The 22,926-nt window shown below is 45.3% G+C and overlaps 1 protein-coding gene across 1 annotated transcript in view; it reads left to right on the forward strand.

Moving 5' to 3' along the window:
• Positions 1–7,511: 7,511 nt before the first annotated feature.
• Positions 7,512–22,926, forward strand: part of TDRP (testis development related protein) — a 50,080-nt gene continuing 34,665 nt past the window's right edge. Inside the window, exon 1 of the mRNA XM_027122576.1 lies at positions 7,512–7,747. Within this exon, the coding sequence (XP_026978377.1) occupies positions 7,616–7,747 (132 nt within the window). The 5' untranslated portion in view covers positions 7,512–7,615. The remainder of the gene's footprint in view (positions 7,748–22,926) is intronic.

Genomic DNA, 22,926 nt, shown 5'->3' on the forward strand with positions numbered 1-22,926 from the left:
GGGCACCCTGCAGGACCAAGACCCACCAAATCCCTGTACACACCCCCCACAGCACCTCCCACACATGACCCGGATGGACAGGCTCGCCCAGGGCCTGCCCCATGCGCAGACCCCAGAGTTGGAACGAAAGTCAAATGGGGAAGCCACGGGGCTCCCCTCCCTCTGGCGGACCCCCCCATCTCCACGCTCCTGGGAAGGAGGGGCCGCCCGCAGAGAAGGCAGGCGGCGCCGCTGTGAGGCTCCTGGCTGCGGGGAGGGTCAGATGCCGAGCGGGTTCTGGCTGGGCTGGGACAAGGGGGCACCTCCGGCGCGCCGCCCGGCCCCATTTAGTCCGACCTGGCTGTCGGGTTGCCCAGCAGATCCACTGGGCTCGGGTCCCCTGACCCTCCAACTCTCGGGCAAACACCACAGGAGGGGAGGAGCGGGGGAGAAGTCACAGAGCTCGCAGCTGTAGGGGCCTGCGTCCCGGAGGGTGGGGGGCCTCAGGTCTGCTGAGCGGCCTGTGATCACGGCTTACAGGTTTTAAAAATGCACGTTTATTACTATTACATTTCTTAAGCATGTAAAATAACTATTTAAATACAGTACAACCTTTTAACATGATTATAATTTTAAAAAGAAATACACAAACTTGTATACAGAAAAGAGATAAGCTACAAGGATTTACTGTAGAGCACAGGGAATTATACCCAATGTCTTGTAATAACCTCTAGTGGAACATAATCTGCAGAAAACCGAATCACTATGATGTACACCTGCCTGAAACTAACAGTGTTGTAAATCTGCTACACTTCAATAAAAAACAAACAAAAAAAGGGAATAAATATTATGCTTGTTTATTAAGACGTTGGGAATGATTCAGACGCGACAGCAGATACAAAAGTGCTTTAAAAATAAAGGTGCTTGGGGTGGGCAGCAAGTGTATTCATTGTTCCTCTCAGTATTTTATCGTATTACTTACCCTATTATTTCCTTGGAGAAAACGGGTTTAATTAAAAGGCACAGGCCTTTGGTTTGGTGACGAAGAGGATGTCTAGTAACTGGTGACCACCAGCCCTCAGAAACTGAGCGTCCTGGATGGAGATGGCTGAGGGGGACTCCGGTGGGAGGGTTTTGATTCTTCTGTGCTTTCATCGTTTCAGAGTGTGAGGGGGACGAAGGCTGAGTCCTGATCCCTGGACGGCCACAGCACCTCTAAGGAAGGTATCGGGACAGTCGCTAAAGATGGTCCGGCTTTGCTCCAGCGGGGCTCTCCCTGGGGCGCTGCAGCTGGGCCTGGGCGGGCGGGGCTTCCAGCCCAGGAGCGGGGCGGGGTCATGATGGAAAACATCCGGAGGGGATTCTCTCTGGAGGCAGGCTACGAGGTCAGGCTCCCCTGGGTGGTCAGCACGAGCTCCGGCTAAGCCGACCCATCAGGGGTCTTGCTGAGACTGGGCGACGCAGGCCAGGTGGACCGATGCTGACGGTCAGACACTGGAGGTCGAGCCTGGTGGGGCTGAGTTTGGGCCCGGAGGGTTTGTGCGCCTCACAGAGGGCTTGTTGTGGAAGGGGGAAAGGAGCTCGGACCCAGGTCACGGAAGCAGGTGCACACACCGCGTTTATCCAGAGATGCGGTCTGGCTGTGGTTAGAAGCCATGCTGGTCCGGCTCTACAAGTGGAAGAGGAATCCCACTCAGGTTAAAGACCTGGAACACCGAGGCTCAGAGAGGGCAAGGAACTCCTGCAAAGCTTCACAGTGAACGCACATTGCGTCTTTACGCTGAAGACGAGTCCTACCATCCTCACCTCATTGTGAAGCCTTCCCATCACTAGCTGACCAGAGAATAATAGCTCAAGATGCTAAAATGACTTTCCAGAGTCACAGAGTTAGTAAGTCAAAGAGCTGAATTATTTATATTCCCCAAGGAACCTTTTTGTTTGTTTTTTTGCGGTACGCGGGCCTCTCACTGTCGTGGCCTCTCCCGTTGCGGAGCACAGGCTCCGGACGCGCAGGCTCAGCGGCCATGGCTCACGGGCCCAGCCGTTCCGCGGCATGTGGGATCCTCCCGGACCGGGGCACGAACCCGTGTCCCCTGCATCGGCAGGCGGACTCTCAACCACTACGCCACCAGGGAAGCCCCCCAAGGAACCTTTTAATTAGAAAAATATAGAAAAGTACAAAAACAGAAAACAAAGTTGCCATAAACAGACGTGATTGTTAGTAACATGCTGTATATTATGTTAATTGCAGGAATGTGAGCTTTTATGTTTTCACCATCATTATGTATACATTTGGATATAGTCACTGAGGTTATCATAGGGTTTAACATGCAAAATAAGATGAATTAGAACAAATCAATCATTCAAGTTGTTGTAAATTCCCTATCAGTTGCAATGTGTAGATTGTTTATATTTTATAGAGTAGCAAATTTCTTAAAAATTCAAAACAGCAAATACTTTTTGATCACCATGCTTACATACTAGATACATAATATATATGACCTATACATAATTTGTTGTCTATACGTGTCAAAATTCATATATATAACTACATAAACCAAAGTGGAATTTTCTTACTCTGATTCTCAAGCTTACTTCCCACAGGTATCCAGTACTGAAGTTTGGTATAAATCCTTTCAGCCTCTATTTTTTTTTTTTTAAGTAGAGCTAAAATTGTAATCCAGGTCAATGTGCTCCAAATTCTGTGTTCTTTCCATTAAGTGAGATAATGTGTGTAAAGTACCAGCAAATGCCTAGTGTGTCGTAAGCACTCAGTAAGCTGTAGTTTTGTTTCACTTCTATCAACACCGCTGAATGGAATTAGTGATCAAATCAGTGAATTCTTGGTGCAAGTTTTGTTCTCAGTACCACCACACTGGGTATAGGATGTACTTGAGAAGGTGTGAAGGGTACAGCATGTCATTTTAATAATACCTACAGGTAAGGGAGTCCAGACAGAAGCCTGGTCGGGAGGATACTAGGTAACCTGGTAACAGAGCAGGGCGTGAAGGCTGACCTTCAAGGCCACAGTGATTTACCCTTTAATCCTCCAGGTGTCGTCAATGACAGTTCCCTCGCTTTTGATAAAAACGCATTGCAGGCATATGGCAGTTTCCACGTGGGCCTTCAATGTGGCGAATGGAACTGCAAGCAGATAGGTTGGGGGTCCCCAGAGAGAGAGAACTAGGAATGGCTTTCTTGACAGAACCCATTTTGTGATCTAAGCCTGGCCACAGTGCTTGCCCTTGAACGGGTCTCAGTCATTAATCTTAAGGGAACAAAGGAATGCAGGAACAGAGAAGAGGCAGTCAAAAGTAGTACAGTGATGGGCTTCCCTGGTGGCGCAGTGGTTGAGAGTCCGCCTGCCGACGCAGGGGACACGGGTTCATGCCCTGGTCCGGGAAGATCCCACATGCCGCGGAACGGCTGGGCCCGTGAGCCATGGCCGCTGAGCCTGCGCGTCCAGAGCCTGTGCTCCGCAACGGGAGAGGCCACGACAGTGAGAGGCCCGCGTACCGCAAAAACAATAAAAAATAAAAAAGTAGTGCAGTGATAAGCAGAGTCCTAGCTCCTCTTCGAGGGATAGGCCTAATAATACATCCTTGAGCTCTGAGGGAACTAAGGCCCCCTCCCCAGTGGAGGTTGGAACAATGAAGGTGACCCTCCTGACTTCAATCAACTAGAGCTTGGACTCTGTCGACCTTTGCCCCAATTCTGTGCTGAGTTCTCCTCTGCTCAAGCCCCTCATGAATATGCGTGTACCCTAGCTTAAAACTTCCTCAAGAGGCGAGCCCAGTTTTTGGGTAACAAAACCACCAGCCTGTGGAGGTTCGAACTCCGTCGGATATGCCTGGCTTCATGGCCCACGTAACTGGAATAACAGGACTTCAAATCCAGCTGCCTTTGCTGCTCAGATCCGCCTCTGCACCATCCCCTCCCGGGGTGTGGACCCATCTCTGGAGGCCATCTCTGGAGTAAAATCTCACTAAGTTGAGCCTTCAAACAGGGATGGCACACTTGATCTTTGTTAACAGAGTTCCTACACCAGTGAATTTTCAGGACTCTATTAGCCAATAAGAGCAATTCAGGCTAAAATTAGTATCTTCCTCCAAGGAGAGCTCAGTAAATGAAATGTTCTGTAACCATGTCTTTCTAGATCTAGAAATGGATTCTTATGTGTAAGCATTGTATTTTTAAAAAATTAATTAATTTTTGGCTGCGTTAGGTCTTTGTTGCTGCGTGCGGGCTTTCTCTAGTTGCAGCGAGCAGGGGTTACTCTTCATTGCGGTGCACGGGCTTCTCATTGCAGTGGCTTCTCTTATTGCGGGGCACGGGCTCTACGCACGCGGGCTTTGGTAGTTGTGGCATGTGGGCTCAGTAGTTGTGGCGCACGGGCTTAGTTGCTCCATAGCATGTGGGATCTTCGCGGACCAGGGCTTGAACCCGTGTCCCCTGCGTTGGCAGGTGGATTCTCAACCACTGCGCCACCAGGGAAGCCCCGTAAGTGTTGTATTTTTGTGACACTGAATAGTGTCAAGCACACCTCTTACAGAACTTCAACAATAGCATGACTTAATTTTATAAAACTCATAAATGAGTAAATGAATGACTAGGGCCAAATTCCTAGAACTCCCGAGAAGTGCTCAGAATTCCAGGATGCCTGAAGCTCAGTCACCAGCCCCCTCCTGCTTGCCTCAGGCGCTGTGCTTTGGGTTGCAGGTCCTCCCTCCTGAGCTCTCCTAGAAATAATGCAAAACGTTGTTTAAATATACTGGAATTTAGCTTTTTAATTTAGTTAGCCTGGCCTTCTTATTCCAGATCGGACTGGATTTGCAGGAGGTTACAGATTAATTTATAAAGAAAAATTTCAAAGCAGAGAAATGCGGATATGCCAGACAAAGGAAGCCAGTGGTCCGGCCCAGGCCCCGTGCTCTCTTGGTGAGAATAAAGGCATCCGTGTTATTTGTTGAAGTGTTCTGAGTTAGTGTTCTGTTTTGTTTGTAGTGACCTTGAAGGGGCTGTGTTTAGATCCTGGCTTTGTTTTGTAACCTCTACTTTATTGTTTCTGATTTTTATCAATGTTTGTGCTTGCAGTATGTTTATTTTGACAGAACCCTGTGGGCCCCAGGTACAAATTCATCTTGTGTAGGTAGCACATCTTAGAACCATCACCATGTCTACGTTCAGTATTTCCATCCTGAAGTCTTTCCAGTCCAGAAGACCAAGCTTATTTGACCTGGTTTGAAAAGGTGTATAGATATATAATTTTATCATTCTTATATATTCCCATGAAGAAGGAGTTCTTTAATTTCTACTGGGTAGATTATACTTCAGTGGGTGTTCTGGGGTTTCACATCAGTTTGTAATATTTGTGCCTGGTGGGCCCGGAGATATTTGTGTGCCTGTGTGTTTATCTCCTGACCCTTGCGACTCACTGAGAAGGGAAGGTGGGGACCACTGGGCTCTTGCCACGGCCTTGCTTTCCAGGTAGCTGGTTGGTATGTAAAATTCGGCTTTCCCCCTCCATGCCCTAACCACTAACCCTGACAGGGCCCCTGTGCCCTGGGTCTGTTCTCGGGGCTCCTGCAGGCCTCTTCCAAAGACAGACTCAGAGCCTCTTTTCATTTTAAAAATTTTGCTGCTAATCATTTCTGGAAAAACCCAACAGGTACAGTTGATTTCTTTTTTTCTTTCAGAGTAGTAAAGATACAAAGCTTAAGAAAATGTTTATAGAAGCCTAGAGTTCTGGATTCTTTTTATAAAATGTACTTTTAAATCCCGCAAGTAATACACGTTTGGTGTGAAAACATAAGCAATACTGACGTATACCGAGTAAAAAGTTTCTCTATGGATGGTAATTTGCTGGGCAGAGCGTTTGCACATTAAAATTGTGATAGATGCTAACAAATGGATGCCTTCCAAAAGCGTTGTACTGTTTACACGCCACCAGCAGCTTATTTCCCTGCACAGCTACCAGTTTCCCTAGGTGCTTCCCAACACTGGGTACAGCTTTGCAAATGTTTACCACTTTGATAGGCAGGAAAAGGGCATTTCATGTTTATTTGCATTTCCCTCATTACAATGGAGTTGAATATCTTTTTATATTTTATTGTTTGGCTCTTTTGTGAGATATGAAATCAAAGTCATCTTGTACTTGGGAATGTGTGAGGTACTTCTCCTGCTTCTGAGTTTTGGTGAGAGGCCAGAGGACACTTCGGGCCGGTCCTCTTCTGCCCCAGGCTGCGGTTCGGGCGGGGGCCCTGCCACGTTCGCCGTGACTGTGGCTGTAACCTATCTTACCTAGAAAAAGTAACAATTTTCGGCTGTCATAATTAGCTGTCAAAGTCCCTTCAACTGCCTGTGAACTACACCAGGTGTGCCACATCTTACTTGCTCGTCAACGTCAGGCTCCCCGAATGCGAGGGACCAGCGAGCACCACGGCGGGTTCCAAAGCGGCCTGGCCAGCGCAGCTGCCCACTTTTCCCTCGGACCCTGGGCTCCTAACGTGGAGACGTTGGAAGCTCGCGTCCCTCCCCCTGCCTGCGGCTGAACACGGTCCCTGCACCCGCCCCGGCCGAGCCCACCTCCTGCTGCCCATCCCGGGGCTCGGCCGCACCCTCCCCCCGGCAGGTCCACGTGCCCAGCGCCTCCGCCCTCGGGGTTCCCGGCCACCATTCGTGCAGTTTCCCACCCGAACGGCTGGGCTGCTGCGCAGCCCCGAGACCACCAGGCGCGGGGGCGGAGCGCCCTGGCGGGAACTGGAACCGCTTCCAGTCCCGCCCACCGCGCCCTCGAGCCGCGGACCCAGGGGTGTGCGCATGCGCACTATGCCCGCTCCGCGTCCGGCGGCTGTCGCCATGGTGACCGGAGCCCCGGCCGCCCCGCCCCCAGCGCCGCTGCCCCTCAGACCTGGCCGCGCCCCCCCGCAGGGTGAGGGGTTAGGGGGTCAGCTCGGGTTGGGGGTGGATCCCGGGCTGAGGGGTGAGGAGGTCCGCCCGGGTTGCGGGGGCCTCGGACTGAGGGGTGAGCGGGGGCGGTCCCAGATGAGTGGGGGCCAGGTTAAGGGGGCCCGGGTGAGAGGTGATCCCTGGTGGAGGGTGAGGGGGTCGGCCGGGGGGTTCGGGGATCATCCCGAGGTGTTGAGGGGCCCGTGGTGGGGGGTGAGGTGTGAGGGGGTCAGCTTGGGGTGGGGACCCGAGGTAAGGACCTCGTGGAGTGATGTGGGGGGCGGGGACCTCGCTGAGAGGAGGAGGAGGAGCCTCGTTGGAGGTGTGGGAGGGTCGGTCGGGGTCAGGGCCTGGCCGGAGGGGCGGTGACTTGGGGTGGGGGGACCGCGAGCAGGGGAAATGGGGGCCTGGGGGGTGTGGCCCGCCTGGAGGTGGGCCCGGTCCCGGGCGTACGGTGGGTCTCGCTGGGTGCGGGGACCGGGTCCGGTCCGGGAGGGGCCGGGGCGGGGTGGGGGTGGGGAGGGCCCGGTCCTGGAGGTGGGCCCGCCCCACAGCCCGGCCCCGCCCGGCCCCACTGGCCGCGTCCGGTCCTGCAGGAGCCGCAGCCGGTGCGTCCGCGCTGCGGGCCGGCCGAGGAGGGGCGCGCACGGACGCACGGACGCACGGACGCCGGCGCCCGCCTGGGAGCATGTGGAAGCTGGGCCGGAGCCGGGTGCTCCTGGACGAGCCCCCCGAGGAGGAGGATGGCCTGCGGGCGGGGCCGCCGCCCTCCGTCGCCCCCGCCGCCGCCGCTGCCGCCGCCGCCGCTGCCGCCGCGCAGGTGAGGGGGCGCGGGTCGGGGAGGGCGCGGGTCGGGGAGGGCGCAGGTGAGGCCTGCGCTGCGCCGTTGGAGAGGCGCACAGGTGGGGTGCGCAGGTGAGGCCCGCGCCGCGCGGCCCGTTAGGATCCCGCGTGGCTCGTGGTGACCCCCCACGTTAGGAGTGACTGAACCCCATGCCCCGCCACCCTCTTCGCGCGTGTTCGGGACCGCGGGCGCAGTCCCCGGAGGTGGTAGGGCAGAGGGCGCGCACCCAGGAACCTCGGGCCGTGGCCTTGCTGCGGACGGGGACCGCGCCTCGCCGGGGCGGACTCACGGGCAAGGCCTGGACCGGTGGGGGCCAAAGCAGCGCGCTAAGTGTGCTAAATACTTGTTTGTTTAAGCAACAGACCTTCACCTATGTTTAAACCTTTAGTTGGAGGAAGAAGGCAGATGTCCTTTATACAGAAAGACACTGGCCTTACAAGTTCAGAGATGTGCCTGGAATGTTTAGAATTTTTTAATTAAAAAGGATCCCAGGTGGATCCTGTCTGCGCTACAAATGCTTGCCTCCACCTCATCCCCAACGCAGCGTTCCTTTCCATGTGCAGTGAAATTCAGCTCTTTATTTTAGTTTTAAAATGACGGTGGTCATACAGTTTCTTGTTTGTTAAATGTTTGGAAACTCTCCTGTTGCTGGTGGCCTGTAACGGAAGTTAATGGGGATCGGTATCTTTCTTCTCAGGACTTGTAAATAGTTCACCAGATTGTTTCTTTCCCACTTGGTTCTAAATAACTTCCCTTGGAACTGAAGTTGTCTCGTCTTGATAAGACATTTTTTTATAGGAGTTAAATGCCCTTGATTAAGCATTTAAATACGGTCCCTATCTGAAGTGTCTTTCAGAAATCAAGTTTTGGTGGTATTAGTGCTCACCTTACTCTTTATTTTTTAAATCTCAAAATGTTATGGTTACTTCATTTTTATAAATTTATTTATTTATTTTTAGGTGCGTTGGGTCTTCATTGCTGCACGCGGGCTTTCTCTAGTTGTGGCGAGCGGGGGCTATTCTTCGTTGCGGTGCGTGGGTTTCTCATCGCGGTGGCTTCTCTTGTTGCGGAGCACGGGCTCTAGGCACGCGAGCTCAGTAGTTGTGGCTCACGGGCTCTAGGGCGCAGGCTCAGTAGTTGTGGCGCACGGGCTTAGCTGCTCCGTAGCATGTGGGATCTTCCTGGACCAGGGCTGCAACCCGTGTCCCCTGCATTGGCAGGTGGATTCTTAACCACTGTGCCATCAGGGAAGCCCTTTATGGTTACTTTAAACAGCAGCTCTCTTAAATATAATGTTGAGAATTTATATGCAGTTTAAGTGTGGTTATAGAGTTATTTAATTTTGTAAATAACTATTATTGGTCAAAGATAAGAAATATTTGTTGTTTCTGAACGAACTATTAAAATTTTTAAATTGATTCTTCCTATGTTCTGCTTGTATTTCTCCTAGTGAATCCTAAAACACGTTTTTTCCTCTTAAGTTAAATTACTTACAGGGAAAAGTTGGAAGGATAGGAGATTGAACACCCACATATATACTTCCTAGACTCAACCATTAGTGATACATTTATTAAAACTTTTTTCCCGATCTTCAAGTTTACAGAATTACAATCTATACCTTTTTTTCTCACTGTGTATTTGTGTGTGTGTTTTAATAGTCTTTATTTTTAGGTACCCAGCAATTGAGTGGAAAATGCAGAGTTCCCATATACCCCCTGTCCCCATACAGACACAGCCTCCCCCTGATACTAGCAAAATCCCATTTGTTACAACCAGTGAACCTCTATGGACACATCATTATCGCCCAGAGTCCACAATTTACATTAGGGTTCCCTCTTGGTGTTGTTCGTTCTGTGGGTCTGAACAAATGTGTAATGACATGAACTCACCATTATAGTGCCATACAGAAGAGGTTCACTGCCCGAAAAACCCTCTGTGCTCTGCCTGTTCACCCCTTCCTACAGCCCCACAGCCACTAATCTTTTTAGTCTCCATAGTTTTGTCTTCTCCAGAATGTCAGAGTTGAATCATAAAATATGCAGCTTTTATAGATTGGTTTCTCTTACTCACTGAGCAGTATATTTAAGGGTCCTCCCTGTCTTTTCACGACTTGGTAATTCATTTCTTTTTAACGCTGAATAATATTCCATCATCTGCATGTACCAGTTTACCTGTTCACCTACAGAAGGGCATCTTGGTTGCTTCCACGTTTTGGCAGTTGTATATAAAGCTGCTGTTAAACATCATGTGCAGGGTTTTGTGTGGACATTAGTTTTTAACTCACTTGGATAAATACCAAGGAGTGTGATTCCTAGATCATAGGCTAAGAGTATGTTTTGTTTTGTAAGAAACCAGACTGTCTCCAAAGTGACTGTACCAATCTGCATGCCCACCAGCAATAAATGAGAGTTCCTCTTGCGTCCTGTCCTTGCATTCCAGTTATCAGTGTTCTGGATTTTGGTCATTCTAATAGGTGTGTAGTGGCATCTCGTTTAATTTGCATTTCCCTGATGACACGTGATGTGGACCACCTCTTTATATTGCTCATTTGCCATCTGTATGTCTTCTTCGGTGAGACGTCTGGTCAGATTTTTTTGACCCATTTTTTGAGTTGCTTTTTCTCCTTATTGTTGAGTTTTAAGAGTTCTTTGTGTATTTTGGATAACAGTCCTTTATCAGATGTCTTTTCCAAATATTTTCTCCCAGTCTGTGGCTTGTCTTTTCATTTTCTTAACATTTATGTTTCACAGAGCAGAAGTTTTTAATTTTAATGAAGTCCAGGTTATCAGTTATTTCTTTCATAGATCATGTCTTTGGTGGTGTTTCCCCAAAGCCATCAGCACACCCAAAGTCATCTGGATTTTATCCTGTATTATCTTCTAGGAGTGAGAGCTGACTGCAGCTTCTGTGTTACTTTATTAAGGGTATCTATAGTTTGATGTGTTGAAAACTTTGCTATAGAAAAGCAGACTTTTTGTGGCAAGTCAGTCATACTCTAAATTGAGTTCATTTCATCAGGTAGATTGATCTTTATCCCAAAGCCAGCTTCTCTTAGCATTAAACTTGAAAATTCATGACAAGTCTACCATAAAACTTCTGCTGGCAAAATTTTATTTTAAAGTTGAAAGAGGTAGGAATTCATACGAGAAGAATTTAATGGATCTGTTAAATTGTGTCTCATTAGAAAGACGGTCTTATCTGTTTCATTTTCAGTCTCCAGTGGCCCGCCACCACCCCTCCACCCCTGTCAGCCCGCTCATATTAAACATGTAGGCTCAGAGTACACTTTGTCTTATTCTAGAAAGGCATTTAGTTTGTATTCAAATCTGGTCTGTTCGACCTACTTGAAAATCAGGTCACATGGCTGTAATCTGTGTTGTTTTTTTAAAAAGAAAAAAATAGCTTAATGTTAGGTTCTAATAAGTTTGAAATGTGAGGCATTCAGTTATTACTTGGATTTAAGGAACACTTGACTGTACTAAAATAGCTTTAACATTATAGAAAATAAATTTCTCTGAGCATTTCTTTAGGCAATTGGCCTTTTTTGTCATGAATACACATCTATTTTGTAACAGTGGGGTTTTTAAGGTGAATCATTTATTGTAATCATTTAAAAAAGAGAGACTTACAAGTTTTAATGAGTCTAATTAAAAAAAAACAAATCTGCTATGCATATGGTAGAAGATTTCTGGATATTAAATGCCGGGTCTTAACTTCTTCGTCTTTCCAGTGGGAAGTATTGTTACCTTTTTTTATACAGCTATCCATGCAACATTTATGCATATACATAAATGTGTGTTTAAAATCGTACATTTGTTTTCCCACTACAAACATTTTTCTGCACTTTGAATTGTTCCCTCGATAAATAATATGTGTAGCATGGAACACTTCCTGTCTTAGCACTGCAGCTGAAAAAAATCATCTTTAAGCCTGTGTATTATTAAATCTAATTGGGCTCCTTCTGGTGGATATGGAGTTGCTGAGTCTTCTTTAGGCCCTGCTCCGGGGTCTGTGAGAAGGAAATGGGGGTCTACGATGAGATCCGCGTGCTGAGGTTTGGGCCGGCCTTCACTTGCTTTGAGCTGCACTGCACTGGGACTTAGTTAGCTGTACTTTAATGTCCTTAGAAACAAAACTCATGGTGTTTTTGGCATATTTTCATGTTAAAATTTTAAAAGACTTAGACATATTCTGTAGGCATTCCAAAAAAAAAAAATCAGGGAACATTTCAGGTGCTTTTTACTCTGCTCTGAAGATAGGAAGAACCAAGGGGTAGTAAGTCTTAGTTGAGATGACACCGAATCTTTCTTGCGGGGTACTGTGAGAGCTCTGTTTAAGTTTGCTTTATGGTGATGGGAAGAACGGAGTGAAGTAGATGCGTGGAGGTTTATGGGAGCGCTTTAGTTGAGAAAGTAAATGCTCTAAGGCCTCAAACTCTTTCTTGGGGCTGATATACTGGGAGGAGCATGGGCTTTGAGGATAGACTGGGCTTTAATTAACAACTTTAAGACACTTACCCCTTGCTTTTTCCACTTAGCAATACGTTTTGGATCTGATTGTTATGTGAAGGCTTCTTTATTCTTTCCAGTGTTTGTGTGTGTATCAGTGTTGTATGGTATTTCCTGGTATGGATATATAGACTTTAAATGCCAGACCTCTATTGGTGACCTTTAGGAGGTTATTTCTAGTCTCTTTCTATTACAAACATGAGTATAAATCATTTCACATATCTGACGATAGATGTCTAGAAGTGGAGCTGAGTCCAAGGGGACCTCCCTTTGTAATTTTTTTTAATCAAACATTTATTAGTTTTTCTTTTTTTCTTATTAGTTATCTATTTTATACATATTAGTGTGTACATGTCAATCCCAATCTCCCAATTCATACCCCCGCTGCTTTCCCCCCTTGCTGTCCATGCATTTGTTCTCTACATGTATGTCTCTATTTCTGCCTTGCAAACTGGTTCATCTGTACCCTTTTTCTAGATTCCATATATATGTGTTAATATACGATATTTGTTTTTCTCTTTCTGACTTATTTCACTCTTTATGACAGCCTCTAGGTCCATCCATGTCTCTAGAAATGATCCAATTTCATTCCCTTTTATGGCTGAGTAATATTCCATTGTATATATGTACCATATCTTCTTTATCCATTCATCTGTCGATGGGCATTTCTGTTGCTTCCATGACCTGGCTGTTGTAAATAGTGCTGCAGTGAACATTGGGGTACATGTGTCTTTTTTTTTTTCTTTTAAAGCTTTTTTTTGTTAATTAATTAATGTTATTTTATTTATTTTTGGCTGTGTTGGGTCTTTGTTGCTGTGCGGGGGCTTTCTCTAGTTGCAGTGAGTGGAGACTACTCTTCATTGCGGCGTACAGGCTTCAGTAGTTGTGGCTTGTGGGCTCTAGAGCGCAGGCTCCATAGTTGGGGCGCACGGGCTTAGTTGCTCCGTGGCATGTGGGATCTTCCCGGACCAGGGCTTGAACCCATGTCCCTGCATTGGCAGGCAGATTCTTAACCACTGTGCCACCAGGGAAGCCCCATGTGTCTTTTTGAATTATGGTTTTCTCTGGGTATATTCCCAGTAGTGGGATTGCTGGGTCATACAGTAATTCTATTTTTAGTTTCTTAAGGAACCTCCATACTGTTCTCCATAGTGGCTGTATCAATTTACATTCCCATCAACAATGCAAGAGGGTTCCCTTTTCTCCACACCCTCTCCAGCATTTGTATGGAGACACAAAAGACCCTGAATAGCCAAAGCAGTTTTGAGAAAAAAAAAAAAGGAGCTGGAAGAATCAGACTCCCTGACTTCAGACTATACTACAAAGCTACAGTAATCAAGACAATATGGTACTGGCACGAAAACAGAAATATAGATCAATGGAACAGGATAGAAAGCCCAGAGATAAACCCACACACCTATGGTCACCTAATCTATGACAAAGGAGGCAAGGATATACAATGGAGAAAAGACAGTCTCTTCACTAAGTGGTACTGGGAAAACTGGACAGCTACATGTAAAAGAATGAAATTAGAACACTCCCTAACACCATACACAAAAATAAACTCAAAATGGGTGAAAGACCTAAATGTAAGACCAGTTATAAAAACTCTTGGAGGGAAACATAGGAAAAACACTCTTTGACATAAATCACAAGATCTCTTTTGACCTACCTCCTAGAGTAATGGAAATAAAAACAAAAATAAACAAATGGGACCTAATGAAACTTAAGAGCTTTTGTACAGCAAAGGAAACTATAAACAAGACAAAAAGACAACCCTCAGAATGGGAGAAAATATTTGCAAACAAATCAACGGACAAAGGATTAATCTCCAAAATATATAAACAGCTCATACAGCTCAATATCAAAAACACAAACAACCCAATCAAAAAATGGGTGGAAGACCTAAATAGACATTTCTCCAAAGAAGACCTACAGTTGGCCAAGAGGCACATGAAAAGCTACTCAACATCACTAATTACTAGGGAAATGCAAATCAAAACTACAATGAGGTATCACCTCACACTGGTTAGAATAGGCATCATCAGAAAATCTCCCTTTGTAATTTTGATAGATGTCTCGAAAGTGCCCTCCCAAAGAGGTTGCATGAATGTATGCGTCAACCAGCCATGTATGCAACTGGCTTTCAGGATGGGCTGGCCAGTATGATACAATGCAGTATGTCTGCAGAGTTTTAGATCTGATGGGTGAAAAGTACTACCTTAATGTGGTTTTAATTTGTGTTTCCCTCGTGGACGATATTAAATAGCTTTTCCTATGTTTATAAGCCTAAACGAAGACTTCTAAAGTCTTCCCCATCAGTCCTGTTACCATGTCACTAGATGGATTAAACTGGAGTCAAAATAACTGCATTTATGTGCAGATACAGCCTGGTGGTTCAGATGTGGACGTTGTCACTGGTGTCCGTATCCATATGCCTTGGTTGAGTCCCACCCCTGCTGCTTGTTACCAGATGCCCTTGTGCAGGCCCCCATCCAGACAAGCTTCCGGTTTGTTTTTCATCTGTGAAATTGGCATAAGGTGAAGCTACTCTACCGTGTATTATCTGTTGTCCTTAGACACTGCTAAAAGCCCTTGACTGGGTTAGTGCCACCATTTGCCAGATGTGTAAACCAGTCACAAAGCAGGAGGGTGACAGCTACTACCAGGTGGTGACAGAGACTCTCTACTTGACCAGAATGGAGTCAGGCTCCCTTGTGCCCTGTCTCGGATCAATGTCAATGAGTCTTGACCCTGAGAATCTTTGTCAGCAGCTCTGGAATCTTCTTGCTGCCCATGTGGCCCAGCCGGGGTAGGGGTGGGGAGGCAACAGATGGACAGGAGCTTTGAGGGTGGCGGTGACAGTGATCCCAGTGTCAGCCCAGCTGCACTCCTACCAGTGACAGCGACCTCCTGCATCTCACTGGTTTGATAGCATTCAGAGAGCACTTAACTGTCTTCTTAAGAGTCATCTACATTCTAGTCCAAAGGCTCCACAGAGGAGGATTCTATGCCCATTGCTGTGACCCTAATGCCAAGAAGGGGCTGGGGGTGCACCTGTCCGTGCTCGTGGAGTGAAGGGACTGGGTGCAGGATTGTCGACACCACCAGATGTGGGAACTGGGCTTGTGTGTAGAGTGCTGAGGGGGTTAAATGGGTCATCAGGGAAGCAGCCGCAGCGTCGGTTTTCTTTTCATCGGCCTGGAAGGATGAGTGGGAGTCATCTAGCCTAGAAGATCTGATTTCTTCCTGGATACAGGTTCATTTGGGACTAGGCAGATACTTCTCTGTGAGGTTAGTCTTATTGGACATTCCCGTGATAAATCTGATGTTTAGTCTGCAAAACTCCTTTCATCAAATAAAAGCAGACAGTTAGTTGAGGGAAGGGGAGGAAGAGGAGGAGAAGATAAAAGATCAGAGGTAAAATACTCCTTCCTTCTAGATTCACTTAAGGCATCTCAAAGGAGGCCTGAAGTTTCTCCTGTTTATGAGACAGAGTAGCACAGTCCAATAGAAATACAGTGCAAAAATTTTCTGGTAGCCACATTAAAAGTGTTTTTTAAAAAGGTGAAATTAATTTCAATGCAATATTCTAAATTAAATATATCCAAAATATTAATTATATCAATATGTAGCCAATATAAAAATTCGTTAAGGAGTTACTTTACTTTCACTTTTTTTTCATACTAAGTCTTTGAAATCTAGTGTGTATTTTACATTTACTAGCACATCTCAATTTGTATACTCACTTTTCCTCAGAAATACGTGGTCAGTATTTAGATTTTATAAAATTTGCAGTTGAAAAAGTAGATTGTTTTATCCAAGTTGTTCTGAACATACATAAAAGTTTTCTAATAACTGAATTGAGTGTCTTTTTTTGAATTGGTACATAAATAATTGAAAATGCGTTTCCTCAGTCGTGTTAGCCCTGTTCCAGCTCCCTGGCAACTGTGTTTAGCTGCTGGTTAGTGAATTGGACGGCATAGTTCCGGACTTTTCCCCCAGATTCAGATCAGTTCATCTCAGGTTTGTGGATGCTTGTATGTGCCTGGGCCTGTGAACCTCTCTAGGCATGAGCTGGTTGAATTCCAAGGTCCCCCGCCCTGTCCTGTTAGCACAGTGGCCACTTGAGGATGGAAAGGGTTAAGGCTTGGTGTCTGTCTCAGGCCCCAGGCCCCAGCACACTACTCTGTGTAATGTTCACCTGTCAATGCTAATATTAAGCATTTAGATTGAAATTGTTACTCCTATGAGTTTAAAATCCTAGTTCATAAGGTTCACTTTTACTGATTTTACTAGAACTTAAGGTCGTACGACCTAGAATATTCTTTAAAAATTGCTACTCATTAAAAATTGCATCACAGAAGATTGTGATGTACCTTAAGGAGAAGATGCATGTTAGATGAGCTTTGTTCAGGCCTGAGGTCAACGTTAATGGCTGTACAATACATATTAAATGAAGTGTCTTTATACAGAAACACACACAAAACAAGGTTATGTATTGAATGATTGATGAAAATGTGACAGAGGCTCACAGGAACCTGACCCTGTATTTCCTGTAAGAGCAGTGATTCAGTATTTGCTGATTCATTGTCTGTGGCAACTTTTACAGCACAGCTGCCTTGAATAAGGAGAATCAACTCTATTTTACATTTGAGGAACTTAAGGAAGCTAAAAAACTTGTGCAGAGTTATGTAGCCACTAATAGGAATTTGAATCCGGGTTTCTCTTGAGGTTTTTTTTTTTTGCTACCCTCTTTCTCTTACCTTACAGGTTATCGTAAATTCGTGATATTTTTCTTCACTTTCCAAACATTCATATTTTATATTCAAAAAATTCTAGGGCTTCAACAATTAGTGCCTTAAAAAGCATTGATAAAATTGTGTCTTGGCTCAAATTTCAACAAACACCCTAGGATACTTCTACTTTTTGCTATGCTTAAGTATTGTAATAATGAGTGTATTTATCGAAGTCTTACTATGGGAGATAGATGGTTCTCTGGTGAATTAGCAAGTGAAAAGTACTAGAACATTGTGAGAAAAGCAGAGCTGTCACACATACACGCACCCTTTTCTTTATTCACCTCCTTTTCAACTTAATTATTGGAGGAAGAGCAGGTAGACTTTAAGCCGGTTCTTGAGGAAAGACAGTGAGAAAGGGGGGAAATGGCGTAGCTTTGGATCCAAAAGAGGTTTGGGGGATAGAGAACAAACCAATTTAACTGGCACGGGAGGTTGGGAAGCCCCATTAAGGGTTTCAGACTTCACCTTTTAGACGAATATTGAGGGCCTTTGAGTCAGGGCTTCATGGTATTTGACAGGAAATACTTGTCTGCGGAGGAGGGATTAGAGGCAAGGTGCATTGAAACAGGATTCTGGTGTAGGAGTTGGGACGTGAAATAAGAGCCTGAATTCTAGATGGAACAGTATCAGGACAAGAGGGAAGAAGTGAGCTTGCCAAAGCCAGTGGAAGAGAGCTGTTGCCTTTTGAGGTGAAGGTCAAAGGCTGAAGGGCAGTCGCAGTGATCAGGACGAAGATGTCACCTCTGAGCAGCAGGGAAGCCCAGGGCGCTGTGGCTTTGGGAGCAGCTTAACGAGTTGACTGTGGACGTGTGACTTGGGGACGGCGTCGCACATCCTGACGGACGAGCTGCGCAGGTGTGGTGCTGGGGGGAGGAGCTGAAGGGCTCATCATTTGTGAAGAACTGCAAGGACCTGGCTCTCCATTTCAGAACTTACACTGCAGCTGATGAATGAACTGGGACCAGGGGAAAGGGAGTAGGTAGCCCGGTGTCAGCAGGCAGACCTGGGCCCACCTGTCGCTAATTGTGTGACTAGGGGCAGATGAGTCAGTTATTCCCTCTCCAGAATCCCTGTTCTCAGTGAGAGGTTTAGAGCAGGAATTGGGCTGTGCGCGCTGTACAGTCTCCATCACAGCTGCTCAACTTTGCAGCTGTCCTGTGCAAACAGCTATGACGTGTGTAAGTGAACAGGTGTGGCTGCGTTCCAATAGAACTGCTGACCCCTGGTTTAGACTAAAGGATCTTTGAAGTCTCTTCTAACTCTAAGGCAACTTGATTCATTAGAGGTTTGCAGTGTGGAATTTGTTGTGATTTCAGGTACAAGTAGGGAGTCTTAATTGCTAAACCTGGAAATAAATGGCAGGGTGCTAGAGCTCATTTATATTCTTCCTGGGCTTACATTTTGTTAATTAACAAGTGTGCATTCGTATAGCTTTCCATGCTTTCACATAAATTAATTGTCTAGTTTGGTCCTTTATCTCATTCCATGATGAAATGAGTCATGCTTTTATGGTCAAGGAGACGACACTAAGAACAGCATGTGATAGTCCGCATCATCTTAACCCAGATGGAGCATGGAGGCTAAAGGAACCGGGAGGTGTTTTGAGACAGTAAGAACTGTGTGTGTAATGGTGTTCATCTTAGTTCTGCGGAGCCTGGGGGCCAGCAGGTGCCCTTCTGGGGAGACTGCTGACTTTCCCCCAGTAGCAAGTGTTCACTGGGTGTACAGCTCCCTAACCAGAGAGCATCGTTTGCACCAGCAGGGGCTCTGTGTCCAGGTTCTGGCCTGTCATGTGAGAGGAAGCCGTGTGTGCACCTGCCTCGCTTCCTCTCTTTCCCTCGTCACATAGGTCAGTGGTGGAGGGCTGTCTTCCACCCCAGAGGTGGTGTTGTGTGGTAGTGTGCTGTGTTACAGCAGCAAATTTTATTACAACCAAGAGGCTTTATTACAAATTCCCCCCAGTGACCTACTGTAAGTCACGTACCAGTTACTTCATTCTCCCTCTTCTGTATCAGTTAAACTTTAAAATAATACCTGATGTGATTTAGTGCTTCCTTGTAACTATTTATATCTCTTTTTAGATCTTCTTTGCCAGGTGTTTGGCTATAGCTAAATACTAAGCTTGTTGACTGAAGACCAATAATACTTTTTAAAAACAAAGTTTTATAGTGATGGTGTTTTAAACAATAAATGGAGACGTTTTGCCCCAAGATGTAATTATAGACATTGATCGATGTGACAAGAAAGTGTGCTGAGAAATTTTACAGAGAAAAGACAGTCTGTAACTATAATTAAGACTGATCATCTCCACACCTTTCCATTTTTATCATAAGGAATATATATATCTCCATGTTGTTTTTTCCTGATACCAAGCAGTTCTCCAATTTTCTGACACCAAGTGGGTGTTCTGCAATTCATTTCCGTTCTGACACTACCTGAAGTTAGCACAGACCCCGCAAGTGAAGGGCTCCGTCCCACAGGACTGCCGCCATGTCAGAAGTCAGCCACAGATGGGGTGCCCAGGCAAGCATAAGAGGAGTGACGCCAGCAAGATGGTGGAAGGGAAGCCCCAAGCCTGTTTCCCCTCAGAGACACTGCCTTACAATATATGGGCCAAAAAAGCCTTTATGACTCCAGAAACCAGTTACGAAGTTGCAGTAAACCAGGCAGGCACAAAGCTGAGAACAGCTGCATTGAAATGGGTAAGGAGGCTGCTTCACTTCACTCACAATAGCCGTTCCCACAAGTGTCCCTTAGCACAATTGGTAGTAAACGCCAAACTCAAGACTTCTCCGTCAGGAAGGTAATAGAAGAGTGGAGCACATGCCCTACGTTCTGGCTTTTTGAGAAGCTGCCCAGGGGACTAGCTTGTCTCACCTGACTGGCATACTTGGCACACCTGGGGCCACTTAGAACAAATGAGAGTTCAGCTGCTTGTTGCAGTGCCAGAGAACCTACAGACAGATGCCAGAGGGAAAAAGAGGTTACAAGCTCTGGAAAGAGAAACTGAGAAAACTCTCTAATTGGGAAATTACATGCACAACCTCAGAGGAGACACATCCCCAGAAAAGATTTAGAGGCTCCCAGAATCTCTAGCCAGCATGCTTGGTGAAGGTCTTTCCCTGTATGAAGCCAGTCCATAAAGACTGGGAGAGGTGGCAGTTTTTTCAGATGCCCAAATCTCAGCAAAAAATAATGAGGCATCTGAAGAAACAGGGAAATATGGCCTAGTCATAGGAACAAAATAAATATCCAGAAACTGACCCTAAAGAAGCTGAGATCTGTGAATTACCTACAAATTCAAATTAATTGTCTTAAACACAGTATGCTACGAGAGAGCATAGAGAACTAGCTGCAGTTGTGAAAATGATGCATGAACGAAATGTAAATATCAACAAAGAGGAAGTATAAAAAAGGACCAAATTGTGGAGCTGAAGAATACAATAGCTAAATTGAAAATTTCTCTAGGGGGTTCAACAACAGAATCGACCAAGTAGAAGAAAGAATCAGTGAGTTTGAAGACAAGTCACTTGAAATTACCGAGTCAGGAACAAAAAGAAAAAAGAATGACAAAGAGTGTAGAAGGCCTAAGAGACTTATGGGACACGAATAAGTGGACCAACACATGCAGTGTCAAAGAACTAGGAGAAAAGGGCAGGAAGCTTCCCAAACCTGAGGAAGGAGGTAAATATCCAAATTCAGGTTGCTCAAAAGAGGCCCAAACCAAGACACATTATAATAAAACTGTCACGAGGCAAAGCCAAAGAGAGAATCCTAAAAACAGCAAGAAAAAAGCGAGTTGTCACATACAAGGGAGCGCCCATAAGATTCTCAGTGAATATCTTAGCAGTAACGTTACAGGCCAGGAGGAAGTGGGATGATATAGTCAAAGTGCTGAAAGAAAATAAAAATGCCAACCAGGAAAACTATCTGGCAAAACCGTCCTTCAAAAATGAAGGAGAAATAAGACCTTCCCAGAGAAATAAAAGCTGAGGGAGTAATTACCTTGTCACTAGACCTGCTTTAGCAGAGGAACTAAAGGGAGTTCCTTCACACTGAAATGTAACATAAAAGCACATGAAAACATAATGCTTTTTGTTAAAGGTGAATATATAGACAGGTATAAAATCTGTAATACTGTGATGGTGTTACGTAGATCACTTTTAATTTGGGTATAGAACTTAAAAGATAAAAACATAAATATAGTAACTATAAATAAATGTAAAAAGATGTAACTTGTGATATTGATAACAAGTGGAGGGGCGATATAAAGGAGTAGAGTTTCTGTATGTGATTGAAGTTATTAGTTTAAAAGATTGTTGTAACTATAAAATATATTATGTAGCCCCCACAAAAAAATACCCGTAGAATATACACAAAAGAAAATGAGAAAGGGATCGAAGCATGTCCCTACAGAAAACCAATGAAACAAAGGAAGGAAGCAAGAACAGAAAAGAGGAACAAATAAACTGTAAGACATACAAAAAACAATCAACAAAATGGAAATAGTAAGTGCTTCCCTATCAGTAATTACTTTCAGTGTAAATGTATTAAACTCCCCAATCAAAAGATACAGAGTAGCTGAATAGATTTTTAAAAATAAGTATGCAAGGGCTTCCCTGGTGGCGCAGTGGTTGAAAGTCCGCCTGCCGATGCAGGGGTCATGGGTTCATGCCCCAGTCCAGGAAGATCCCACATGCCGTGGAGCGGCTGGGCCCGTGAGCCATGTCTGCTGAGCCTGCGCGTCCAGAGCCTGTGCTCCGCAATGGGAGAGGCTGCAACAGTGAGAGGCCCGCGTACCACAAAAAAAAAAAAAAAAAGTATGCAAGTACATCAGACAAAAAAATAAGTCAAAAATTTGTCACAGGAGACAAGGAGGGTCATCATATAATTATATATGTTACATATATATTATATATGTAATACATATATATGTAATACATATATCATAGCTCCCAAATATATGAAGCAAACATTGACAGAATTAAGGACAGAAATAGACAACAACATAATAATAGTAGGAAACTTGAATACCCCACTTCCAGTAATGAGTAAAACAACATACAGAAAATCAGTAAGCAAACAGCAGATTTGAACAATACTATAGACCAAATGGACCTAAACAGACTATATAGAACATTCCGAACAACAGCAGAATACATGTTCTTCTCAGATTAACAAAGAACATTCTCCAAGGGAAATCATGTTAGGCCACAAAACAAGTCTTAATAAATTTAGTAAGATTGAAATCATACTGAGGATCTTTTGAACCACAATGGAATGAAACTAGAAATCAATAGCTAAAGGAAAACTGGAAATTCATAGGTATGTAGAAAGTAAGACACTCTTGAACAACCAGTGGGCTAAAATCACCAGAGAAATTAGAAAATATCTTGAGGCAAATGAAAACAAAAACGCAAGACACCCAAATTTATGGGATGTAGCAAAGCAGTACCAAGAAGGAGTTTATAGTGGCAGATGCTTACATTAAAAATTAGACCTCTTGGGCTTCCCTGGTGGCGCAGTGGTTGAGAGTCCGCCTGCCGATGCAGGGGACACGGGTTCTGTGAGCCATGGCATGGCTGCTGAGCCTGCGCATCCAGAGCCTGTGCTCCACAGTGGGAGAGGCCACAACAGTGAGAGGCCTGTGTGCTGCAAAAAAAAAAAAAAATAGACCTCAAGTCAGTATATTTACACTTTAAGGAACTAGAAAAAGAACAAACTAAACTGAAAGTTAGCAGAAAGAAGGAAAACATAAAGAATAGAGCAGAGAGAAATGATTAGATAGTAGAAGAACAATAGAAAAGAAGTCAGTGAAACTAAAAGTTGGTTTTTTGAAAAGATT

This window comes from Aethalodelphis obliquidens, unplaced genomic scaffold (assembly GCF_003676395.1).
Source record: "Aethalodelphis obliquidens isolate GAN/ISIS:26980383/991018 unplaced genomic scaffold, ASM367639v1 scaffold25, whole genome shotgun sequence".
NCBI classification, from domain to species: Eukaryota; Metazoa; Chordata; class Mammalia; order Artiodactyla; family Delphinidae; genus Aethalodelphis; species Aethalodelphis obliquidens.